We start from the raw sequence: 25,634 nt of genomic DNA on the forward strand, positions 1-25,634 counted from the left end.
CAGTTAAACCCTTACCTCAAACTGTCCAGTCTCGTCCGTTAGTATAGCCAAGAGGAGCACTGTTGGGATAGTTGGATATTAGCCATTGCTCCTGTACAGAGAAGTAGACATTTTAAATACGTGTAGATCTATACATATTAAATTTCTCGGTTATAGTGTCATTGTCGACGAGCTGATGATGGCAGCACCAAGTTCTCTAGCTCACACTCTTCACTTGATCCACCATATTAATGATGAAACTATAGTCTACCTACATTCTTGCCAAACATGAACAAGACTTGATAGCATAGCCTGCCATAGGGCCCACACAAAAATATCTGACCTTAACAAGCTTGACAAAGCTTTATACCTCTTCCCTTGTTGTTCAGTCTTCAGAATAAGCTTCAGAGAAGAGAGAAGCTTCAGCTAAGAGCCATTCCAATCGATTCCAATAATGATAAAACGGGAACTGACTTCTAGTACACGATAGTACACGAATATAAATGTCACGAAAGTGAACAAGAATATCCATTTGTCAGAATCTGACGAACGACTGACGCATGCGCAGACAACTAGTACCAGGCCCAGTTGTTCGCCTAACCGTTATAAAAGCGAAAACTCGGCCTGGGATCGAGGCTAACCCGTTACCTGCCATTGGTGCCCTGCACTGTGTCTACTAGAAATGTCACAGAGAGCGCACAAAGTTGAGGTATGTAGTAATTTTTCTCCCGTGTTTTGGCTCGCCCAAAGGTGTATGTGAGAGGATCTTAAGAGAGGTGCGAAAGTCCCCCTTAATCGGGGTTCGAACCTCACTTTGTTTTCACACTTCAAAGCACCCCCGAGACCTCATTTGGCGAATAGCTGATGGTGAATAGGCAACAGTTTGGTACCAAACTCACCGTGTATAGATATTGGTATTTACAAAAGTACTTTTGAAGCTGTCGAAAACATCAGGATCTACTGCACATTCCGATCGATATTTAGAAAAGGGGGGTTTCACTGAGATATTGGGTGTGGCTGGGTTGGATTACAAATGAGGAAAAGGAACCAAAATTGAGGTCAGTGCATGGGTAAGCTTGTTGAAGAAATTTGCACGTGAATCGGGTGAGGTATAGTAGAGATTACGAAAATTATTATCCGGAGCATTTCACATTCTAGTGGAGTGGTATGAGTTTGTATTTCAAGGATATACCAAGGTATATTAAATAATTATAATAATTATACTCATGATCAGAAGTGATATATTTGGTGGTTTTTCTGGCCAATCCTATTTAGCATTTTGCTGGTAGATGATTTGCTCTATAAGAGCAACTGGTAAAATATTCCCTATCATTTATCTGAATCATCACTGAGAAATTGACTTCGAGTTTATCGCTACATGCAGCTAACACCTGACATCTAAACACGTGACAATGAGCATTTCTATGCACCCAATAATTATTATAGATTTTGCTGGTTTCTCATAATTATTTGCCTCACCACCAAGTTACTAAACTCCCTGCATGTGTGTTCGTTCTGATATAGTAAATTATTTGTGTGTATAATTTGATTGTAATTGACGAGAATCAGTTCTAACGAAAATGTAGACTAGCTATCCGCTTAATTTTATTTTTCAAAATTCTCACTGTTGGTGTAATAGTTATTATGATTGTGTTTAAGTGATCTATTCGCATGTACTAAATTCTGAATAGAGTAATAACAATTAAATCTGGTTACACATAATTATAAACAATACCAATTATTATTGCAACAGGAAGCATGTACTTTATCCCTTTCCTTGCCATTCGTGAAATCTGGAACAGGAGCGTCTTTAGGTCGATCAATTAGTGTGGATCCGGCCTCACCACGCCTCCATGTCATTCTATTAGTCTAGATCCGGCTAGCAATTCTAGCTGGGACTCCCAGTTCTAGCTCGTTTTGTTTAGCGTGTCAGAGACTGGGAGAAGATGATTGGCACTCCTTGGCTCCTTTGGATGTACAGCTGTCCAGATCCCTAGAACATACCCTCCATTCTGATGAGTTATCAGTGCATAGGGTGCTTACTAGATTCTTGCCAGCCAGTACAGTTCAAGCTACACACAGCACCGCTCAACTATTCTCTACCCCATTATCTAGCTAAATCTGGTCCAACTAGACAGCAGACACAGCTAGTTAATTCAGTAAAGCCAGGGGTAGCCCTAGTTGGGCGGAGCCCGACCGTCCCTGACGGGAGGTCGGGTTGCAAGCCTATCTGGGATTTGTTCTAGCGCCACTATAGTGGCGCCCTATCAGATTGCAGCATTTTTCACGTGGCTTGGTTACGCATCTAGTTGCAAAACCGCATGCAGTATTGCTGTGCCATCCTTGTGGTTTACACGTCATCAAGTCGGTTAACACCCACTTGAGAATAATAATATTCATAGCAGTACTACATAATGCGCAGAACAAATCCCAGATAGGCTTGCAACCCGACCTCCCGTCAGGGACGGTCGGGCTCCGCCCAACTAGGGTAGCCCTACTTCTACGGTTGTTCAGTACCCACGGTAACAATTCCTCTGGGCTGGGGGCTAACTAGTTGAGCCACGCCTCCCAATTCTCAAGGCTAGGTACATGTCTCTGTCTAGCTGCTTCTTCAGCTTCTTGCTCAGTTTTGTGGCTTAGAGAAAGGCCAGCTACTCAGGGGGAAGAGTCGAGATGAAAGTCTGGCAGCCAGGTGACGTCCAAACGGTCAGTTATTCTTTCCACCAACTTTTTAATCTAGTCTAGTCCTGCTTGCACTGCTACTACTACTGCTACTCTTCCTACTACTACTACTACTGCTACTCTTCCTAGCTAGTCAAAGGTTTTTTTTTTTTTTTTATAACTACATATGCACAAAGAGACATCAAAGCTTACATCAAAGGACACAGATTTTTAGCCTACTTGACTGATAAGGCCGTTACCTAGACTACAGTTTGTTTGTCAGGGAGGAGCTCACATACAACTTCATCTAATTCATCATAACGATTCGTTACCGTTGTGTTGTAATTTATACATGTTGAGTTCGTGCACCGAGCAGCGTGCGGCAGTTCAAGATAAGATTTAAAACATTCAACCATGGATCAACTGTATGCACAAAACATAGACGGTAAATACTAAGACAACAAAGACAGTGGAGCAGAGGCTCCCATACACAAAGGGCGCCGCTAGGAGCAGGCCGCCGGGCTAGAGCACAAAGCAATAAGATAGACCTATACAAAAGAAGTGTTAACTAGTAATAAGAACTCATGCGCATGTACAATTAAACAGTAAACATTACAACACAGGAAACATTAAGAACAGGAAATGACTAAGTGAATAACTAACTAGCAAAGTCATTACACTACAACAGATTGCCAAGGAAAGAGTTATAAACATGCACCAACAATTAATGAACAACATGAGAGGTTATTATGTCATATACAGTTGTTGCTGCAAAGAAGAGGATTACTTACAAGAGATAATTATATGATGCAATGTTATGCAAGATGCTTTGTACTCTTTCTGCTAAGCTGGTTACACTACTGCCAAGGTATGTGATAGAGATAATTATTCTAGAGACGTTATACACTATATTTGTGAACAATGATGTAGCCTCCTTTGCAAACATTTTAATGTATACAAAAATCATATGAATCTGACTCGGATTAATGCTTTAACAATTCTCACTGTTGATCTGTCAGATCTGAACAAACAGAATATTGAAATTATCTCGTGTGGTTCTTCTTTTATTGACAAGACAGTGCCAGTGAATATCAGCATTTTGCAGCCAACATTTCCTTTTGTTAGCCCCCAAGTTTATACAGCTGTGATCATACGTTATGAGTCTGGGCTTGTATCTAGTGTAGATGTATCATGGAGAAATTTAAGGTACGTATAATTATAGTACTGTACTTCGAATCAAAATGTTTGAATGCACACTGCATTGCTGCTATAGCAACCAGATTGTCCTGAATATGAAAATTCCCAAGAATACCTCATCAATGTTAGTGGATGTGGGTGGACATGGCTCAACCACAGTACCTGTCAAGATACTATTTGCTCGTCTGTTTTCAGTAATTGTACGGAGAACGTGGTAAAATTACCCTCCAAGCCAAGATCGCTGACATTGAGAGCGAACAAGTAGTTTTTCCCACATCTGTAGGTGAGGGCAACAATCTGGTAGTTTTTACATTTATCGACTTTTTTACAGATTCCAATAATCGCTACTTTAGAGCTGCTGTTAACCAGTCATCTAGATGCCAAATTCATGTGCAGTGTTTACCCATGAGAGGAGATGTTAGTATTCATCAAAATTAATGTGTTATTATTTTGGATGGGCGTGGCCTGTCCATATAGGCTATTGTCAGCTTTCACTCCATTCAGATGATTGTCATCCACAAGCAGCAGTCTAAAAGTAGCTATTAATTATCAGGGCCGTAGCCACCAGTCAGGTTAGTCAGGTTTCAACCTGACCACTTTTTCTGAGGTGAATAGGCAATGGTCGTCACTACAATAAACACATAATGGAAAAAAATGCAGTGAACTTCTTCTGCAGTGCAAAGCATTGAAGCATGCTAGAACTATAAGTGATCAAGACTATTAGTCTACATGCTATCATTGCTATGGCGAGAGAGAATCCCTTCCAAGTCTTTCAAATCAAGCTCACCATCCAGCTAACCATTTTTTGTTCCCCAAGCGATCATTTGGAAAGTCCAAACCAGTTCTGTGGTCTTGCCATTACAACTTTGCTGTTTCTCCATCATGATAAGAATCAAGATGTTGTGTTCTGTAACATTTGTGTTAGGGCTAAGCTTTAAAGCTGAACAGAATCTAGTCCAGCAGATAGCCAGTAGAGAAGGGGCGTTACCAACAATACCGGAAATGGGCGTGACCTAAAAATTCTACGCGCGCCGATTTCATAACAACCTGACCACTCTAAAGTTGGTGGCTATGGCCCTGTACTTGATAGCATTCTAATAATTAGAATGCTATCAAGTGGGCTAGAAACCTTCAATCGAACTCTCTATCCAATCCACTTCCGTTCCTTGTGACGTCATTGCAGTGGCGTAGGAAGCAATTTCTCAATGAGGGGCCCCGGGGCTCTAATTTTTTGAATGGAAAAAAGAGTAAGGCTGTCTCTATATAGTGCAGCTTGGATAAGTCATCTCTACTTAATATCCTAGAAATATGCCCCTCCCACCTTCCTACGCCACTGCATTGTTTACTGAGTATAAAATTATAAGGTTGATATCCAAAAAGCCACCAGATGCTGGGGTGAGATTAGCGCATGTGCAAGCTCAGACAACGCTGTCAACGAATAAAGACAAGTCTCTGACGTATATTGCTTTTGTTGTATATTGACCATTCAAGCCATGCATGGGGGGGCATGCTTGCGCCTCAGAACAGTTAATTTTGAGACAAAACTACCATTTCGAATTAAGCCTATAATTATAGCTGCTGCATGTGTATATAGCGTGCAATTAGGGTAGGTATAGAATATGATATTAGCATTGTTACCTGACGCTTTGCCGTGGCCAGCGTGTATAGTAGTCGTCTGGTTTGTTTATTTTTCACACATGAGTCTACTCACCTGGATTCATAGCACTATACGTTTACAGCATGGACACTAGTATATAGTTTCAGATTTTGATGTTAAAGCTTCCGCTGTCGAATAAAAGCTATAAGAAGCTTAAACTTGCACGTTGGCTGCATTGGCTAGCTAGATCTACCAGCATGCAGCCTTTATTCGAGGCACATTTACAGCTGAAGTAGGAACAGTGGAAAATAGTCAAAAATTATGATTGGGGTTTGTTGCTTCTTTGCTATATCCTATAGCCCCACAGGAGCCATATTTCTAAGCTTCTTGACTTTGCTGTGATCCTATAGTCCACCTGCATACATGTCTCACGCTCCACTAAAACTCTGTTCTCAAAAGTATCAGCATGCCTCTAGTCAGCTACCATGCATGCTCACCATGATTACATTCTACTGCATTTATTGTATAACGCTCCTCTAACTCTTATTATTCAAGTAAACTATGTTAACAGTCGAGGGTTAGCACTTTAGTGCTCTATAATTATGCTCACTCAATATCCGCTGTTACAGTGAGGATTTTGTTAACTATTATTATAATTTATTATGTACAATGCTGCTTTTGTTCCATTTAGGTGAATAATCAAGCTGAAACCATCAGGGATCAATTCAAGATATTGTGTTGAAGAAGGTTTTCTTCTTGTTGATTTCGAAGTAAGTCATAATATTAACTATTAATTGTTGCATTAATATCAACCGTTTCTCCAATTAGAACACAAACAACGACCATTTTTTATAAATTATTATGAATGTTTTTTGAGTTCTGACTATAAACTATAAATTGTGTGTTTTGCTATAATTATAGTTATGGAATTGTCACATTGATTGATTTACTGCAACAAAAGTAAAATCTGACAGGAAGCATGCTATAATTATATCAGCATAAGTATTATACAATCTCAAGATTAGAGGTTTGTTACACTATTATAGCCACTCTATTTTCTGATGGTGAAATACTATACAACATGATTTGTATGTCTGCTAAGCTGGCTGCACTGCTGCCAAGGTAAGAGAGATGTATTGTGATAATTATAATCATTAGGTGGACTCTATAATTATAGGGATGTCTGTAAATTTATTTACAGAGGATGGAAAAGATAAACTTTCTGGTTCACACTGTCCTGCAACTATTAAACTAATCTGCAATGCTGTGGATGTTCACTTTCTCCGGTGGACATACAATAACCCTATCTACATAACTAGTTTTCAAACCGACAATGAAAAAAATGTTGACTTGATAATGACTGATCATACTGCATTTCCATTTGTCCAGCTAACACAGTTCAATGTGTACCAAAACCAGGAGAATCAGCAACGGATTAATGCTTCAGCTATTCTGAATACTAATCTCTCAGAGCTGTACAAGCAAAACATTGAAATTATTTCTTGTGGTGGTTCTGTTAGTGTGATTAAGACAATCTCAGTGAATATCAGCATCTTGCAGCCATCTTTTCATTCTGTTAGTCCCAACATTTATACGAGTGTGCTTGTACGGTAAGAGTCTGGACTTCTGTCGAGTATAGATGTGTCATGGAGGAAATTTCAAGTAAGTATAGGCAATAAGTTAGTTGAATCATTACACGCATGGCGCGGCTTGCATGTAGCAACCAGAGTGTCCTGAATATGAAAATTCACATGAGTACCTGATTAATGTCACTGGATGTGGGTGGACGTGGATCAACCACAGAACTTGTCAAGATACTACTTGCTCGTCAGTTTTCAACAGTTGTACAGAGAACGTGAGAGACATTAGGTTACAAGCCAAGATCGCTGACATTGAGAGTGAGCAAGTAGTCTACCCTACGTCTGTAGGTGAGAGCTTTGGTGTGTGTTGTTAAGGATACATAAATTCATTAATAACCTGATTTTTTACAGATTACAATAATCATTACTTCTGACCTATTGTTACCCAGTCGTCAGGGAGCCAAATTCATGTTCAGTGTTTACCCATTCAAGGAGATGTTAGTGAGCATCGAATGTGTACCATTCTATACACTACAGATCTGGATTATGGAAATCTATCAAATCCTATCACAACTCTAGTTGGCACAGCACCTGTCTCACTTTCACTTACTACTCCTGGTACTGTGTACTACTTTGAGTTCTCTGTGTTGATGAATGATACCTTGTTGATTGTGGAAAGAATGGAGTACATGATTACAGGATCGGGAGGTATGAGTATATAAAGTAGCAACTGCTTTTGTGAGCAAGAGTCGTATAATTATAATGACAAATAATTATTTGCAATTGTATACTAAACTCCGATTACTATTGAGAATTAATTCTCACCTCTCACCGGCCTACAGAGTTTTTCCAGCTGGGTGTAAAAGAGGGTGCTAACCTTACTATTGTATCATCATTCTTAGGATGCTTTATTGTGCACATTACAATGATACTGTACCTGTTAATAGCTCGGAATGCTAACGGTGAGTATATTATCGTCACTACATGAAGCAAAGGCCACCCACTTCATGCATGCACAGGTGTTCATACAATATCCCGATTGAATGTGTTCATCATTACTAACAAACGCATTCAAATCTCGATAACACTGATCCTCTTCATGCTGTTTATTGGATGTAGCACTCTGTTGACAGCCTTTGCCATTATTTCAAACGGTACATATTGCATGGAAGATTCAACTCTCATTTGCAATACTTTCTGTGTTTATTTCATTACAGATGTGTGTTTCACAAACCAACAAGTTCCCAACAGTTTGCTTGATGCAATGTTAGTAATTTCATGTGTTGGGATAGGAATCCTTCTCCTCTATTGGGTCTTCATAACATATAAAGTATATAAACAGCGCACTAAAGGTTATTTGGAGAGTGAACAAATCATGGATCAATGTTTTATTTTTCATGCTTTCTTATTTTGTGTATATAGGAACTAAAAACAAGCTTGAAAACGAATCTCATTGTGACTATGCTCTTAGCATGAACATTAATTCAAAAACAGTTCAATATAACGCTCAAGAGTCATCTGAGGTGATAAATTGTTTTAATCTAGACAGAATTTAATTTATACATTTGCATTTGCTATTCAGAAGCCACCTGATTCTCAAAAATGCCAGTATTTGGAAGATATGCATCCTGATGTCGTTGAGAAAATGGTTCCAATGCAGAAGAAGCCTTCGAATGGCAGCCAGCTAATGACGACACCTAGTAGGAAATGTCCACCCTCTACACTTCCCAAACAAAGAAAGTCAGGTCAGCATTCCAACACTGTTTTGTACGATGAGGTTGGTTTAGCGAAAATCAAAGGCAATGTCTCGGATATGAAAGAAGTTGAGTTGAAAGCTAACGAGTCTTACGGGCACACAGTCAAAAGGTTTTCAACTGCCAAGAGCAACGTGGCTGCTTGTCCACTATGTTTGTCTCCAGGCAGCAAAATCCAGCAAGATTTGTCATTAAATCATCAGTACAGCGATCTCAAAGTGACACCAAAGAACGAGCATCCTAAGCAAAGTACTATTGAGCAAGAGCAGATAGAGTTGAAGTCTAATCAGTCATATGGTCAGCTAACAAGTGCTGTTGGTCAGATAGGGGGATGTGAACCACTGCACGAGTACGACATATATATGTGGACCCCTAGTAACTCACAAGACAATTCCCTAAAGAATGTCCATGTAGCAAACTGTAACATTTGAGTGCATTGCGTTTTTATCATAATAATTATTATTATTGGGTATAGTTTCGATCATGTTGATACAAGTTTTAGATTATGAATATGCCACATAAAATAATACTAGAATAGTAACTAATTAAACACCCACATGCATCATATACCCTCACCCTGCCATATACCTTCACCACACAAACACAACAACACACACACCCTCACATGTCGACCCAAGGAAACGTGCATGTTGTTTTCTAAGGCATTAATGGCTTGCGAAAAGAAGGTCAAATACATCATGGCCAGGAGAAATGTCACAACCCATCATTTCCCACTCTTTTGCACCGTTCCCTGCATGCATGCAAATATATTCACGTTAATAATAATAATTGTTGTCTGCTAGTTAGTCAGAGTATGATTATATCAATATTCAGCCATCAGTCCCTCACAAAATAATGCACTGCAGACTTTTCAATTTTCTGGTGCAGGCCTTCATTGCACCATGTATACATCATACGATGAACGTCTGTACCAGTCCTATATATATATACAGCTACACCAAAATTAATGGAAAAAGATCCAGCTGCAGCAATACCGCTACCCACTGAAAGGTTTGACTGATAATCCAGAATGTCGGCCGTTTACCTCGACTCAATTGATAAAGGGTCACTTTTTTGCTACTAGAGCGATATATATACACTAGCGTCTATATATAATCATAACCGTCCGAAGTCTGTCTGACAATTCATGGCCAATATTCTGGATTATCGTCAAACCTCTTTTAGTAGCTGGTATCTCTGCTGCAGTTGGTTTTTGTTTTTTTGTTCAACGTTGGTGTATAGCTGTAGAACAAGCAGGCCTTCATTATGATGTACAAAAGTTGACTGTGCAGGTTGTTTTGTGAGTGTCTGATTTTTAGAGACGGTTGATTATTGATAAGCTATACTCTAGCTTCATGCCGTAAAGGTTTAGCATCAGCATATACAAACCAAATTGGATTTGAATTGGACTTGATTAGTAAAAAAAAGGCACATTTGCAGCCGGTCCTATGTATTATTCTGATCAGCTCAAAATTAAGGCTTTGAACAATTAAGTCTGTCCTTCAAGCTGTAAATAATTATACAGATTATAGACCATGTCCCTATATGCGCACCATTCCTTAAACATGTGTTACCCATTAGATTCTATGCTGCTGAGATCACCTCTGCACTCGGGTACCTATATATACACACATTCAATATCTATTGGAGTCTAAAGCTTGAAAACATCCTGCTGGACGCTAACAGTTTCATAACACTTTCGAGTACATGTATTATTATTTAAAATAACGTAACAGTGAGCATAATCTTGCGTTTTGTTATTTCTCTATAATTATAGTGTCTGCCTGTCTGGGATCAATTCAAGAGCTCGCATTGAAGAAGATTGTTAATGAATTATAAACCATTAAATAAATTTTAAAAGAGAATTTTGAGTATAAAACTTATGAGATGTGTATTGAACAAGCATTGTTACTATGTATGCAAATGTATTGTTCAAAATTGACAAAGCGTGAGGTACTATAATAACTATTGATATAACTGGTTCATTGTTAACTTGGAGAGTTTGTGACACTGCATGCATGTGCTGATAATTATGTGTTAAGAGGTTTAATTATGAGACTCTATTTGTAATGTCCGAACAGTTCATTGTCAACGTAATCATACTCCACTCTCTTATCCAGGTCAGCGGTTTCTCTTGCCAAACCATACGAATGATTCGTTTCCATTTTCACCTTTGTAGCCCCACTACTTCTCACTTCACCATACGACAAGTTAGCTTTCAATCTCATTTCCTCATCTGGTCGTGAACGTTGCTTCTTTGACTCTATACATAAGACTCGTTAGGAAATAACTTTCCACTCAACTTTGTAAAAACACTAGTTCCTTTTATTGGATCATCGGCCTCACAATAGGAGTGAGTCAGGTCTTCATTTCGCTGTTATGTTTCTTGATTCGAATAAACAACCTCCTGATCAATTTCCCTTGACTCTTGTATTCGTATTTCCGGTGCAGTCTCTCTCGGTTGCACTCCAGTCTCCGTTTTTGTTTTCAATTTTAATTTTTTCAGCAGAATATAGTATACACTAACTCCTATGACGAAACCGAGTACAGAAGAGAATATGAATACAACAATTGTAGTTGCTAGGGTCACTCTGATAGATACAACTCCATTGGAACTGCTGTCTGTCACTGAAAGTACAGCTGATGTTAAAGGCTCATGCATTAATAGAACTCACCAATAAAAACATTAACATTTTCTGTGACAGGATCACTTCTCCCCACGTCGTTAATGGCTTGGAGCTCCAACACGTAGTTAACATCTCCGGAGTGAGGGACAGTAAATGTGACCCTGCACACCATTGTACAGTCACCACCACTAGTTGTTAAGATTTGACGATCATCACTCCCAGTTAAGGTGATCTCATAGCGGATTTGCTGTCCATAATGAGGGCATACCGAAACCTATAAGGATGTGTATAGTGCCCTGGCCAGTGATTCATAAGCAGAAAAGTCAACAGATGTTTGAATATTGAATTGTTGAGGGTCTTTTGGTTGTGACTGTTGTCTTATCTGAATATCAACAGGGATCATCTGGTAGTTTGCTGGATCTCCGCATCTGATGTGCTGATCCACAATCTGTGAGATGTCGAGAGTAAGAGTGGAAGAAAAGTTTCCGTAAATTGGGTTAGCTCCATTTTGTGAAACTGCTCTCAACGCAACAGAAATGAAGGCTGAATTCAATTCAATTTGAGTAGAGGTCACACTGTCAGGGTAAAATGAATGAATTTCTTTGTTTGTGACATTGTAACTCCAACGCAAAGTAGTGAGCTGCACTCCCTCACAGAACAGTCTGACAGTTTCAAGACAGTGTTCACCAATCAGACTCGCTCCTCCCTCAACAGTCAGAGAAACACCTGCAACATGATTGCATGTAGCTGATCACAATATTAAAACAAGGGATCTTACTCATTGCTCTGCTTTTTCCGACAGTGAAGGACAATAAAACAATATTCATTAACAACTGAAGTACTCCCATCTTACTTGAGGTAGACTATACTTAACTTGCTAACTGGTTATTCCAAACTTTATGAGAGTTTCCCAAAAACATGTGATACAATTCACAGGTGCATGCAGTTTATTTTAATTCATGCACCTATCAATTAACTGATGTGAGTTATATTTATGAGTGAATAGCTGAAGAAATAACAGTTGCACAAACTTCAATTGCTTCTACAAGGTTATGATGAATTATATAAGTATACACACTATAGTAAGAAACAACACACAGCATGTCTTTGATTTGTATTTATAAGTTAACACTGCATGTCCATAAGCTTGGTTAGAGTTCATTTCAATATCTTCTTTGGGTGACACCTCCTCATAAACAGGAACAGCTGGTACAGTGGGTCCTACATTTGCTTGTCCTTCACACTGTAAAAACAAATGGGTTGAAATAACCCATTTTTGGTTGCCTGAATTGCAACAGCTGCTGGGGAGAATACTGTCTTTTTACGCATGACCCAGTACATCAAGAGAGCACAACCAGAAACCATTGCCACAATGAATGTTACAGTTGTACATATCACAGCAACCTGATTGATAGTAAGAGAAAATTCTTTTACAGAATCTGTGGATGCAGTAAAACAAACAGTTATCATGTTACATAATTATACTGGGCAGTACATACCTTCTCCTTTTCTACACACAAACTGGGAAGGATCTGGAGTCCACTTTGCTTCTCCCAGAACATTGCTATACAGGTGCTTATTTTCTCCTCGTTAGGAATCAGTCCATCATTGCACTGATATCTGACGTTAGTACCCAACCTGAGAGAGTTTGATGAAGAGTTATCGTAATCGATTAATCTGCCATTGGTTGTTGACTCAGGAGTATCACAGAGCATCAAATCTTCTGTAACTGATTAGCAAGCACCCTCATGTGTATTACATTCATTTTAACATGACATCACCTGATAAAAGGTAATCGTGGAAGACAGAGATACTGTCTCCCTTTGAATTCTTATACCCTTAATAGTGAGGAAATAGCAACTTGTCTCTCCTCTTGAAACCGGGAGCTCCACTACTGTTTGGCATGCACTTCATGGAGCAAGTCGTACCATTGACCCACTTTGTTACTGTGGAGTTGGTTATAATTACAGTGATCATGTAATCAATCCGGCATACCGTCTAAATTTTTATAATTAAAAGTTTATTAATGATCACTTAAATTCCCCATCATTTATCCGAATCATCACTGAGAAATTGACTTCGAGTTTATCGCTACAGCTAACCCTGACATCTAGCTACCATGCAATTGAAACACAGGACAATGAGCATTTCTATGCACCACAATAATTATATATAGCGATTTCTCATAATTATTTGTCTCACCACCATTTACTAAACATGTGCATGTACGTTTTGATAGAGTAAATTATTATTGCAACAGGAAGCATGTACTTTATAAACATGCACCAACAATTAATGAACAACATGAGAGATTATAATAGTCATACAGTTGTTGCTGCAAAGAAGAGGATTACTTACAAGAGGTATGATGCAATGTTATGGAAGATGCTTTGTACTCTTTCTGCTAAGCTGGTTACACTACTGCCAAGGTATGTGATAGAGATATTCTAGAAACATTATACCATTAATTTGTGAACAATGATAGGAACCTCAGTAAGTGTAATTACAGATAATGGAAAAGATACACTTTCTGGTTCTTACTGTCCTACTACTGTTAAGCTTATCTGCAATGTTACGAATGTTCCTCATTTGCGATGGACGTACAATGCCAGCAAAAACATAATTGTTATTTTTGAATCGGATAAAGTACGACGCTACCCATGCAATTGCAGCATTTCCATTTTACCAGTTAACACAGTTTAATGTATACAAAAATCAATTGAATCGGACTCTGCTTAATGCTTCAACAATTCTCACTGTTGATCTGTCAGATCTGAACAAACAAAATATTGAAATTATTTCTTGCGGTTCTTCTTTTCTGGACAAGACAGTGCCAGTGAATATCAGCATTTTACAGCCAACATTTCCTTCTGTTAGCCCCCAAGTTTATTCAGCTGTGATTGTACGCTATGAGTCTGGACTTATATCAAGTGTAGATGTATCATGGAAAAAATTTCAGGTACGTATAATTATTATAGTAGACTGTACTTCGAATCAAAATGTTTGAATGCACACTGCATTGCTGCTATAAGCAACCAGATTGTCCTGAATATGAAAATTCCCAAGAATACCTCATCAATGTCAGTGGATGTGGGTGGACGTGGCTCAACCACAGTACCTGTCAAGATACTATTTGCTCGTTCGTTTTCAGTAATTGTACGGAGAACGTGAGTAAAATTACCCTCCAAGCCAAGATCGCTGACATTGAGAGCGAACAAGAAGTTTTTCCCACATCTGTAGGTGAGGGCAACAATCTGGTAGTTTTTACATTTTTTACAGATTCCAATAATCGCTACTTTAGAGCTGCTGTTAACCAGTCATCTAGATGCCAAATTCATGTGCAGTGTTTACCCATGAGAGGAGATGTTAGTGAGCATCAAATGTGTACCATTCGATACACTACAGATCCGGATTATTACGTTTGATTCCCTCTAAAATATCTAATAGTTGAGCACTGAACACAAACTTGGCATCTTGAAGACTGATTAACAGCAGGTCGGAAATATTGATTACAGTAATCTGTAAAAACGATCGATATACATGTAAAAGATGTCCTCCAACTCGGACATTTTGGCACCGAGCTTAATGCACAGAAACGCGGGACAGAGGTGGTGCCAAATGTGAGAATTGCTGACGACACTTTTAATGTAACAAACTAGAAAGTATTTGTATGTTCTAACGACTGTGTATATATATCATCAGTCTTAACGTTTACGAGTTTCAGTCATTGTTTGTGTATTTTAAGTAGTCCATTAATTTCGTGTAGTACGTCTATTATTGCATGGGAGATTATTTTTGCTCTAAATTTGAACTCTAAACTTGAACATGTACCTAATAATTATGTGAATGATTATGAAACTGAAATTTGGGAAAACAATCAATCCACTATAAGTATAACAGGAAGCACAAAAAGTATAGTTACCCTAACGTTGTTGCAAGCAGAAGATTAGTTTATGATGCTGGTGAAACTATACTGTACAAGAGGCTTTGTAATCTGTTTTCTAAATTGGCTCTACTACTGCCAAGGTATGTAAAATGCTGTATTGTTGGCTCCTTAAAATAACTTGCATTTATGGATTCTTAATAGGAACGTCAGTAAGTTTAATTACAGACAATGGAAAAGATACACTTTCTGGTCCGTACTGTCCAACAACTGTTAAACTTATCTGCAATGTTACGAATGTTGCTAATTTGCTATGGAGTTACAATAATGGCAGTAAAGTGGACATGATAATTTTCGATTTTCAACCTGATCATAAAGTAACTTTCGACCCGATCACGACTGATTTTTTAGCATTTCCACTTGTCCAGCTAACACAGTTCAATGTATATAAAAACCAAAACAATAAGTCGCAGATTAATGCTTCAACTATTCTCACTGTTGATCTCTCAGAGCTCTACAACCAGAATATTAAATTACTTTCTTGTGGTTCTGCTGTAAATAAGGCAGTACCAGTGAATATCAGCATCTTGCAGCCAACATTTCCTTCTGTTAGCTCCCAAGTTTATACAGCTGTGATCATACGTTATGAGTCTGGACTTGTATCTAGTGTAGATGTATTATGGAGGAAATTTCAGGTAGGTGGTATAGATAATTAATAAATATAGATGTTCATTCCATGCACTATATGGGTTGTATAGCAACCAGATTGTCCTGAATATGAAAATTCTCAAGAATACCTCATGAATGTCACTGGATGTGGGTGGACATGGACCAACCACAGCACCTGTCAAGATACTATTTGCTCATCAGTTTTCAGTAATTGCACAAAGTATGTGAGAGAAATTACACTACAAACCAAGATCGCTGACATTGAGAGTAAACAAGTAGTCTATTCCACATCTGTAGGTGAGAGCTATAACTTGGTATAGTATGTATTTCAACCGTTTTTACAGATTACTATAATCAATATTTCCGACCTGCTGTTAATCAGTCTTCAAGATGCCAAATTCGTGTTCAGTGCTCAACTATTAGATATTTTAGAGGGAATCAAACGTGTACCATTCGATACACTACAGATCCGGATTATGGTAATCTATCAAATCCTATCACAACTCTAGTTGGCACAGCACCTGTCTCACTTTCACTTACTACTCCTGGTACTGTGTACTACTTTGAGTTCTCTGTGTTGATGAATGATACCTTGTTGATTGTGGAAAGAATGGAGTACATGATTACAGGATCGGGAGGTATGAGTATATAAAGTAGCAACTGCTTTTGTGAGCAAGAGTCGTATAATTATAATGACAAATAATTATTTGCAATTGTATACTAAATTCCGATTACTATTGAGAATTAATTCTCACCTCTTACCGGCCTACAGAGTTATTCCAGCTGGGTGTAAGAGAGGGTGCTATCCTTACTATTGTATCATCATTCTTAGGATGCTTTATTGTGCACACTACAATGACACTGTGCCTGTTAATAGCTTGGAATGCTAACGGTGAGTACATATCGTCACTACATGAAGCTAAGGCCACCCTCTTCATGCACAGGTGTTCATACAATATCCCGATTGAATGTGTTCATCATTACTAACAAACGCATTCAAATCTCGATAACACTGATCCTCTTCATGCTGTTTATTGGATGTAGCACTCTGTTGACAGCCTTTGCCATTATTTCAAATGGTACGTATTGCATGGAAGATCAACTCTCATTTGCAATACTTTCTGTGTTTATTTCATTACAGATGTGTGTTTCACAAACCAACAAGTTCCCAACAGTTTGCTTGATGCAATGTTAGTAATTTCATGTGTTGGGATAGGAATCCTTCTCCTCTATTGGGTCTTCATAACATACAAAGTATATAAACAGCGCACTAAAGGTAATTTGGAGAGTGAGCAAATCATGGACCAATGTTTTATTTTTCATGCTTTTTTATTTTGTGTATATAGGAACTAAAAACAAGCTTGAAAACAAATCTCATTGTAACTATGCTCTTAGCCTGAACATCAATTCAAAAACAGTTCAATATAACGGTCAAGAGTCATCCAAGGTGATAATCTAGACAGAATTTAATTTATACATTTGCATTTGCTATTCAGAAGACACCTGGTTCTCAAGAATGCCAGCATTTGGAAAATATGCATCCTGATGTCGTTGAGAAAATGGTTCCAATGCAGAAGAAGCCTTCGAATGGCAGCCAGCTAATGACGACACCTAGTAGGAAATGTCCACCCTCTACACTTCCCAAACAAAGAAAGTCAGGTCAGCATTCCAACACTGTTTTGTACGATGAGGTTGGTTTAGCGAAAATCAAAGGCAATGTCTCGGATATGAAAGAAGTTGAGTTGAAAGCTAACGAGTCTTACGGGCACACAGTCAAAAGGTTTTCAACTGCCAAGAGCAACGTGGCTGCTTGTCCACTATGTTTGTCTCCAGGCAGCAAAATCCAGCAAGATTTGTCATTAAATCATCAGTACAGCGATCTCAAAGTGACACCAAAGAACGAGCATCCTAAGCAAAGTACTATTGAGCAAGAGCAGATAGAGTTGAAGTCTAATCAGTCATATGGTCAGCTAACAAGTGCTGTTGGTCAGATAGGGGGATGTGAACCACTGCACGAGTACGACTATATATACGTGGACCCCTAGTAACTCACAAGACAATTCCCTAAATAACTGCCATGTAGCAAACTGTAACATATTTGAGTGCATTGCGTTTTATGATAATAATTATTATTATTGGGTATAGTTCCGATCACGTTGATATAAGTTTTAGATTATGAATATGCCACATAAAATAATACTATAGAATAGCTAGAATTAACTAATTATACAGTACAGTAATTATTTGTCCGTTTCAAACACCCACATGCATCATATACCCTCACCCCTGCCATACCTTCACCACACAAACACGACAACACACACACCCTCACATGTCGACCCAAGGAAACGTGGCATATTGTTTTCTAAGGCATTAATGGCTTGCGAAAAGAAGGTCAAATACATTATGGCCAGGAGAAATGTCACAACCCATCATTTCCCACTCTTTTGCACCGTTCCCTGCATGCATGAAAATATTGTATATTCACTTAATAATGAATATTGTTGTCTGCTAGTTAGTCAGAGTATGATTATATCAATATTCAGCCATCAGTCCCTCACAAAATAATGCACTGCAGACTTTTCAATTTTCTGGTGCAGGCCTTCATTGCACCATGTACATCACACGATGAACGTCTGTACCAGTCCTATATATATATACAGCTACACCAAAATTGATGGAAAAAGATCCAGCTGCAGCAATACCGCTACCTATATCACTTTTTTGCTACTAGAGCGATATATATACACTAGTGTCTATATATAATTATGACCGTCCGAAGTCTGTCTGACAATTCATGGCCAATAATTATTCTGGATTATCGTCAAACCTATTTTAGTAGCTGGTATCTCTGCTGCAGTTGGTTTTTGTTTTTTTATTCAACTTTGGTGTACAGCTGTAGAACAAGCAGGCCTTCATTATGATGTACAAAAGTTGACTGTGCAGGTTATTTTGTGAGCGTCTGATTTTTAGAGACAGTCGATTATTGATAAGCTATACTCTAGCTTCATGCCGTAAAGGTTAAGCATCAGCATACACAAACCAAATTGGATTTGAATCGGACTTAATTAGTATAAAAAGGCACATTTGCAGCCGGTCCTATGTATTATTCTCATCAGCTTAAAATTAAGGCTTTGAACAATTAAGTCTGTCCTTCAAGCTGTAAATAATTATACAGATTATATAGACCATGTCCCTATACGCGTACCATTCCTTAAACATGTGTTACCCATTAGATTCTATGCTGCTAAGATCACCTCTGCCCTCGGGTACCTATATATACACACATTCAATATCTATTGGAATCTAAAGCTTGAAAACATCCTGCTGGACGCTAACAGTTTCATCACACTTTCGAGTACATGTATATTATTTAAAATAACGTTAACAGTGAGCATAATCTTACGTTTTGTTATTTCTCTATAATTATAGTGTCTGCCTGTCTGGGATCAATTCAAGAGCTCGCATTGAAGAAGATTGTTAATGAATTATAAACCATTAAATAAATTTTAAAAGAGAATTTTGAGTATAAAACTTATGAGATGTGTATTGAACAAGCATTGTTACTATGTATGCAAGTGTGTTGTTCAAAATTGACAAAGCGTGAGGTACTATACAATAACTATTGATATAACTGGTTCATTGTTAACTTGGAGAGTTTGTGACACTGCATGCATGTGCTGATAATTATGTGTTAAGAGGTTTACTTATGAGACTCTATTTACAATGTCCGAACAGTTCATTGTCAACGTAATCATACTCCACTCTCTTATCCAGGTCAGAAGTTTCTCTTGCCAAACCATACGAATGATTCGTTTCCATTTTCACCTTTGTAGCTCCACTACTTCTCACTTCACCATACGACAAGTTAGCTTTCAATTTCATCTCTTCATCTGGTCGTGAACGTTGCTTCTTTGACTCTACATAAGACTCGTTAGGAAATAACTTTTCACTCGGTTTTGTAAAAACACTAGTTCGTTTTATTGGATCATCGGCCTCACAATAGGAGTGAGTCAGGTCTTCATTTTGCTGTTGTGTTTCTTGATTCGAATAGACAACCTCCTGATCAATTTCCCTTGACTCTTGTATTCGTATTTCCGGTGCAGTCTCTCTCGGTTGCACTTCAGTCTCCGTTTTTGTTTTCAATTTTAATTTTTTCAGCAGAATATAGTATACACCAACTCCCATGACGAAACCGAGTACAGAAGAGAATATGAATACAACAATTGTAGTTGCTACGGTCACTCCGATAGATACAACTCCATTGGAACTGCTGTCTGTCACTGAAAGTACAACTGATGTTAAAGGCTCATGCATTAATAGAACTCACCAATAAAAACATTTTCTGTGACAGGATCACTTCTCCCCACGTCGTTAATAGCTCCAACACGTAGTTACCATCTCCGGAGTGAGGGACAGTGAATGTGACCCTGCACACCATTGTACAGTCACCACCACTAGTTGTTAAGATTTGACGATCATCACTCCCAGTTAAGGTGATCTCATAGCGGATTTGCTGTCCATAATGAGGGCATACCGAAACCTACAAGGAAATATATGGATGTGTATAGTGCCCTGGCCAGTGACTCAGTGCTATAATGAAATGCATGCATAGTAAAATCAATAGCTTACTGGTGGTTCCCATGAAATTAGTAGCAGAATATAAGCAGAAAAGTCAACAGATGTTTGAATATTGAATTGTTGAGGGTCTTTTGGTTGTGACTGTTGTCTTATCTGAATATCAATAGGGATCATCTGGTAGTTTGCTGGATCTCCGCATCTGATTTCATTAATGTGCTGATCCACAATCGGTGAGATGTCGAGAGTAAGAGTGGAAGAAAAGTTTCCGTAAATTGGGTTAGCTCCATTTTGTGAAACTGCTCTCAACGCAACAGAAATGAAGGCTGAATTCAATTCAATTTGAGTGGAGGTCACGCTGTCAGGGTAAAATGAATGAATTTCTTTGTTAGTGACATTGTAACTCCAACGCAAAGTAGTGAGCTGCACTCCTTCACAGAACAGTCTGACAGTTCCAGGACAGTGCTCACCAATTAGACTTGCTCCTCCCTCAACAGTCAGAGAAACACCTGCAACATGATTGCATGTAGCTGATCACAATAAACAAGGGATCTTACTCATTGCTCTGCTTTTTCCAACAGTGAAGGACAATAAAACAATATGCATTAACAACTGAAGTACTCCCATCTTACTTGAGGTAGACTATACTTAACTTGCTAACTGGATGTTCCAAAATTCATGAGAGTTTCCCAAAAACATGTGATTCAATTCACAGGTGCATGCAGTTTATTTTAATTCATGCACCTATCAATTACTGATGTGAGTTATATTTATGAGTGAATAGCTGAAGAAATAACAGTTGCACAAACTTCAATTGCTTTCTACACGGTTATGATGAATTATATATAAAGTATACACACTAGTAAGCAACAACACACAGCATGTCCTTGATTTGTATTTATAAGTTAACACTGCATGGTCCATAAGCTTGGTTAGAGTTCATTTCAATTATTTCTTTGGGTGACACCTCCTCATAAATAGGAACAGCTGGTACAGTGGGTCCTTGTCCTTCAGCTGCCTAATTCTATGAAAGTATAAGTTTTCTATTCAAACTGTCTCTTGCTATTATTATTCTTATTTAATAATTATGATGACAATTCTCGTAACAATAATATACATATATTTAGTTTCAGTGTATGAACTGTTTGTAAATACTACTGTCTTAGAAAGCGAAGTCTAACATGTGTATAACATGTGTATAACGTGGTATAATTATGCATGTTATGCACATTATACTGGTATTGAAAGAATACTGACTATCAAAACAATGACATCATAACTGAAATAGTAAGACAATGCACGAAACTGATTCACATTATACTTATTTATACTAGATTATGGTGGTAATTTGTGACTTTATACATCACTCTATGCAATATAACATGTGTATAATGTGTATAGAACCATGTAAAACCTCTGTGTGTATAACATCCTAAAGTATAAATGGTATAAATAGCCAATCCTGCACTGTATCACATGTAAAGCCAGCCTCTCATAGCAAAGTTTTCTATTGGGGTATCTCTGGCTATTGAAAGTTAGTGACAATTCTCATAAATAATGGCAACAATTAGTTTCAGTGTATGGAAAGTTTGTGACAATTCTTGTTAATGGCAACAATTAGTTTCAGTGTATGTGCATGATTGCACTGTGATTCAGATAATGGTCAATTCAGCTCAAATCAGTGGATGGAATACTATCTCAGTGGCGTAGCCAGAGGGGGGCAGAGGGTGCTCCAGCACCCCCCTCTGGCCTCAGACTCTGCTCCACAAGTTCCTTAGCTAAGCTACATGTAGCTAGCTAGCTTATCTCTTTCCTTGGCAATCTGTTGTAGAAATTACAACAATGGGTAAGGAATCGTTATGATGAATTAGATGAAGTTGTATGTGAGCTCCTCCTGACAAACAAACTGTAGTCTAGGTAACCGCCTTATCAGTCAAGTAGGCTAAAAATCTGTGTCCTTTGATGTAAGCTTTGATGTCTCTTTGTGCATATGTAGTTATAAAAAAAAAAAAAAAAAAGAAACCTTTGACTAGCTAGGAAGAGTAGCAGCAGTAGTAGTAGGAAGAGTAGCAGTAGCAGTAGTAGCAGTGCAAGCAGGACTAGACTAGATTAAAAAGTTGGTGGAAAGAATAACTGACCGTTTGGACGTCACCTGGCTGCCAGACTTTCATCTGGACTCTTCCCCCTGAGTAGCTGGCCTTTCTCTAAGCCACAAAACTGAGCAAGAAGCTGAAGAAGCAGCTAGACAGAGACATGTACCTAGCCTTGAGAATTGTGAGGCGTGGCTCAACTAGTTAGCCCAGCCCAGAGGAATTGTTACCGTGGGTACTGAACAACCGTAGAAGTAGGGCTACCCCTGGCTTTACTGAATTAACTAGCTGTGTCTGCTGTCTAGTTGGACCAGATTTAGCTAGATAATGGGGTAGAGAATAGTTGAGCGGTGCTGTGTGTAGCTTGAACTGTACTGGCTGGCAAGAATCTAGTAAGCACCCTATGCACTGATAACTCGTCAGAATGGAGGGTATGTTCTAGGGATCTGGACAGCTGTACATCCAAAGGAGCCAGGGAGTGCCAATCATCTTCTCCCAGTCTCTGACACGCTAAACAAAAGGAGCTAGAACTGGGAGTCCCAGCTAGAATTGCTAGCCGGATCTAGACTAATAGAATGACATGGAGGCGTGGTGAGGCCGGATCCACACTAATTGATCGACCTAAAGACGCTCCTGTTCCAGATTTCACGAATGGCAAGGAAAGGGTTATATGAGAAAACTAGAGCCGCGATCAACTCAAAACTCCACCTCCAACTAGCTAGCTCCACCTCCAAATTTCATTCCAGCCAGTGCACATGCGCAAAGCCACGTGGGCTGAGCAGACCAAGGTCCCCCACAGAGTTGCAGACTATTCAGCAGCTATCACCATCATCATCATGTCACTCTTTCAGTTGAGCCCAGTTCACAGAGCAGCACTGCAAAACTGCAAGTGGCTTGCCACCCTGTCCTGCTAATTCACAAGCAGAACCTGGTTAGCAGCTGCATGATTTAATTAATTGTCACAACTCAAAACAATGCATTTTATAGGACATAATTCAGATGAAGATGTGGCTTAACCACCAGTACCCTCAAAGCAGCAGTACCCTCATTTTTTTAGCCAGATTGCGTTAGAATCAATCTCAGAGCATGTAACAACAAAAATTTTCTATGCGTATTTTGCACCGCTGGAGCGCACTGGTAATTCAGACAATCCATTCATCCAGCACCCCCCTCTCTCAAATCCTGGCTACGCCCCTGTATCTGACTCGTCAAATGTATCACAATAATAATAATTGGCTGGAATATTAGTGTAACACAGTCATGTTTTTCATACTCCTAATGGTCCATACGCCTGGTTAGTGTTCAGTTCAATCTCCTCTTTAGGTAACACCTCTTCATAAACAGGACCAGCTGATGCAATGGGTCCTACGTTAGCTTGTCCTTCAGCTGCCGGGGAAAACACTGCCTTCTTACGAGAGGAAAGGTGCATCACTAAGAGTCCAGAGAGGAATCCAAGGAGTGTTGCCATTAAGAATGTTATTCCTGTGCTCATTCCTGTAATCTCAGCAATTGATAACGAGTGGCCATCTTTCTCTGATACACAAGACGTATTGATATGAACTGATTCGTTAGTAATGGGTGCTGTACATTGAGGACAAAATTATAATAATTCAGAAGCTATCTTGTGTAAGACACCTTCGCAATGCAGGTCAGCAAGATTAGGCACCCACTCTCCTCTTCCTAAAACTTGAACACAAGTTGCTGTTCTTGGGTGACTGGGAAGTAGACTATCGTCACACTGGAGCACAATCTTTGACCCCTCCATTAAACCAGATTCAGCAGATAAAATTCTAAGGCTCTCGTTGATAGGAGTAGAAGGAGTATCACACACGATAGCACCAGCTTGGGGATAAATGTATGGGGACCTAATTAAATATGGGTTATAATTATAAAGTAGATCTAATACCTGGTATGACGCCACTGTATGTAGTGATATTACTAGTCCCTATGCTGTTTCTAGCTTGAAGGGTGGCAACATAGATCCTGTTATTTCCAGTCACCAATACTTCAAAGGGGACAAAGCAAGTTGGTGTACATACACTACTGCTCACACTTTTGCTATAGCTTGTATTTTCATAGAGAAGGGAAAGATTGTAAAGGATCTCCTCCTGATATTGAGAACATTCAGCCTGCAAAGCAAATATGATGCAGTTGACTTGCGACAAAACCAATGCATTACAAACTTACGTATTGTTTCCAAGTGACAGCCAGTATAACCATAGAGGGGACAGATGATGTATTGATTCTTACACTGAAGTTGGAGACATCGGGCAGTGTTTCTTTTACTATTGAGATGTTCACCGAAGTGTCATTGTTGTTTACTGGATCACCACAGCTGATTCTGTGTATTTCAGTGGCTATTTGAGAAAGTTCTAAAATAAGAATTAATGAGAAATTTGCAAAAACTTTAGAACTGTGCTGTGATACTTGAACAAGTTCGACAGATGCAGAGCCCAATGATGAATTGATAAAAACTTTTTTGGTACCATTCACACTATCCGACACAAACTTCTCAGAAGAATATGTGCTATCATTGTAGTACAACCTCCACTGTAGCAGTGTGAGGTCCACTCCCTCACAGAACAGTCTGACAGTCCCAGGACAGTGTTCACCAACCAGACTCTCTCCTCCTTCAACAGTCAGAGAGACACTTGTAAACGCTAGGCCTATAATGATTTTGTCAGCTTATGTTCATAGCTAATATAACAGTATACATTAAACAGTAATCTTACCAGTAAATGTCGAGAAAATTAGAAGAAGAACAAAGTAATGTACAGTGCCCATTATTCTTTTCTATACAACCTGGGTAAACTAATGTTAGTAAATTGCATGCAGTTTTTGGCAACAAAGATTCATTTCAGATTCAAATCAGGTGATTTGTCATAGGCTATATAAACTATATGCTATACACTTTTTACCTGCAGTTACGATAGTACTTCGAGGCTGTCGAAAACAAGGATCCCCTTCACATTCCAATCGATATTTGCAAAAGGGAAGAGGTTCACAAGGTATTGGGTAT

The 25,634-nt window shown here is 38.8% G+C and overlaps 4 protein-coding genes and 1 long non-coding RNA gene across 6 annotated transcripts in view; 2 read left to right on the forward strand and 3 right to left on the reverse strand.

The window, feature by feature from the left end:
* LOC135351665 (uncharacterized) overlaps positions 1-615 on the reverse strand; it is a 19,916-nt gene extending 19,301 nt beyond the window's left edge. The window contains exon 1 of one of the 2 annotated variants that reach the window (XR_010399477.1): positions 16-591. This is a non-coding gene — a long non-coding RNA (uncharacterized LOC135351665). Of the gene's footprint in view, positions 1-15 lie in introns of both variants that reach the window. The other variant, XR_010399474.1, reaches the window with a different exon arrangement.
* A 5,835-nt stretch (positions 616-6,450) lies between these two features.
* On the forward strand, positions 6,451-9,199 carry LOC135332353 (uncharacterized). Its single transcript, XM_064527718.1, has 8 exons — positions 6,451-6,556; positions 6,612-7,362; positions 7,426-7,722; positions 7,857-7,976; positions 8,034-8,168; positions 8,232-8,366; positions 8,437-8,537; positions 8,597-9,199. The coding sequence occupies exons 3-8, from the start codon at positions 7,527-7,529 to the stop codon at positions 9,197-9,199; spliced, it is 1,290 nt and encodes a 429-aa protein (XP_064383788.1). The 5' UTR covers positions 6,451-6,556; positions 6,612-7,362; positions 7,426-7,526.
* A 5,716-nt stretch (positions 9,200-14,915) lies between these two features.
* Positions 14,916-18,092, forward strand: LOC135351166 (uncharacterized). Its single transcript, XM_064550110.1, has 9 exons — positions 14,916-15,421; positions 15,483-15,973; positions 16,037-16,244; positions 16,292-16,585; positions 16,720-16,839; positions 16,892-17,026; positions 17,089-17,223; positions 17,294-17,394; positions 17,444-18,092. Exons 1-9 carry the CDS (start codon positions 15,349-15,351, stop codon positions 17,990-17,992), a joined length of 2,106 nt encoding a protein of 701 aa, XP_064406180.1. The 5' UTR covers positions 14,916-15,348; the 3' UTR covers positions 17,993-18,092.
* A 1,298-nt stretch (positions 18,093-19,390) lies between these two features.
* On the reverse strand, positions 19,391-21,179 carry LOC135351622 (uncharacterized). The gene is made up of 4 exons (XM_064550682.1): positions 21,083-21,179; positions 20,580-21,034; positions 20,278-20,490; positions 19,391-20,230 (listed from the first exon to the last, which is right to left on the reverse strand). Exons 1-4 carry the CDS (start codon positions 21,150-21,152, stop codon positions 20,228-20,230), a joined length of 741 nt encoding a protein of 246 aa, XP_064406752.1. The 5' UTR covers positions 21,153-21,179; the 3' UTR covers positions 19,391-20,227.
* A 2,639-nt stretch (positions 21,180-23,818) lies between these two features.
* LOC135342985 (uncharacterized) lies at positions 23,819-25,399 on the reverse strand. Its single transcript, XM_064539888.1, has 4 exons — positions 25,348-25,399; positions 24,803-25,281; positions 24,522-24,744; positions 23,819-24,457 (listed from the first exon to the last, which is right to left on the reverse strand). The coding sequence occupies exons 1-4, from the start codon at positions 25,397-25,399 to the stop codon at positions 24,216-24,218; spliced, it is 996 nt and encodes a 331-aa protein (XP_064395958.1). The 3' UTR covers positions 23,819-24,215.
* Between the last annotated feature and the right edge of the window lie 235 nt (positions 25,400-25,634).

This window comes from Halichondria panicea, chromosome 1 (assembly GCF_963675165.1).
Source record: "Halichondria panicea chromosome 1, odHalPani1.1, whole genome shotgun sequence".
Classification (NCBI taxonomy): Eukaryota; Metazoa; Porifera; class Demospongiae; order Suberitida; family Halichondriidae; genus Halichondria; species Halichondria panicea.

Coding starts and splice junctions, on each gene's coding strand:
- LOC135332353 (XM_064527718.1), top strand. CDS start 7,527: ATGTGTACCATTCTATACACTACAGATCTGGATTATGGAAATCTATCA. Junction 7,723..7,856: donor CATGATTACAGGATCGGGAG/GTATGAGTATAT, acceptor ACCGGCCTACAG/AGTTTTTCCAGCTGGGTGTA. Junction 8,169..8,231: donor CTTTGCCATTATTTCAAACG/GTACATATTGCA, acceptor ATTTCATTACAG/ATGTGTGTTTCACAAACCAA.
- LOC135351166 (XM_064550110.1), top strand. CDS start 15,349: ATGATGCTGGTGAAACTATACTGTACAAGAGGCTTTGTAATCTGTTTT. Junction 16,245..16,291: donor AGTCTATTCCACATCTGTAG/GTGAGAGCTATA, acceptor CCGTTTTTACAG/ATTACTATAATCAATATTTC. Junction 16,586..16,719: donor CATGATTACAGGATCGGGAG/GTATGAGTATAT, acceptor ACCGGCCTACAG/AGTTATTCCAGCTGGGTGTA.
- LOC135351622 (XM_064550682.1), bottom strand. CDS start 21,152: ATGGGAGTACTTCAGTTGTTAATGCATATTGTTTTATTGTCCTTCACT. Junction 21,035..21,082: donor TGGAAAAAGCAGAGCAATGA/GTAAGATCCCTT, acceptor ATCATGTTGCAG/GTGTTTCTCTGACTGTTGAG. Junction 20,491..20,579: donor TAATTTCATGGGAACCACCA/GTAAGCTATTGA, acceptor ATTTCCTTGTAG/GTTTCGGTATGCCCTCATTA.
- LOC135342985 (XM_064539888.1), bottom strand. CDS start 25,399: ATGGGCACTGTACATTACTTTGTTCTTCTTCTAATTTTCTCGACATTT. Junction 25,282..25,347: donor AATTTTCTCGACATTTACTG/GTAAGATTACTG, acceptor AAATCATTATAG/GCCTAGCGTTTACAAGTGTC. Junction 24,745..24,802: donor CTGTCACTTGGAAACAATAC/GTAAGTTTGTAA, acceptor TTTGCTTTGCAG/GCTGAATGTTCTCAATATCA.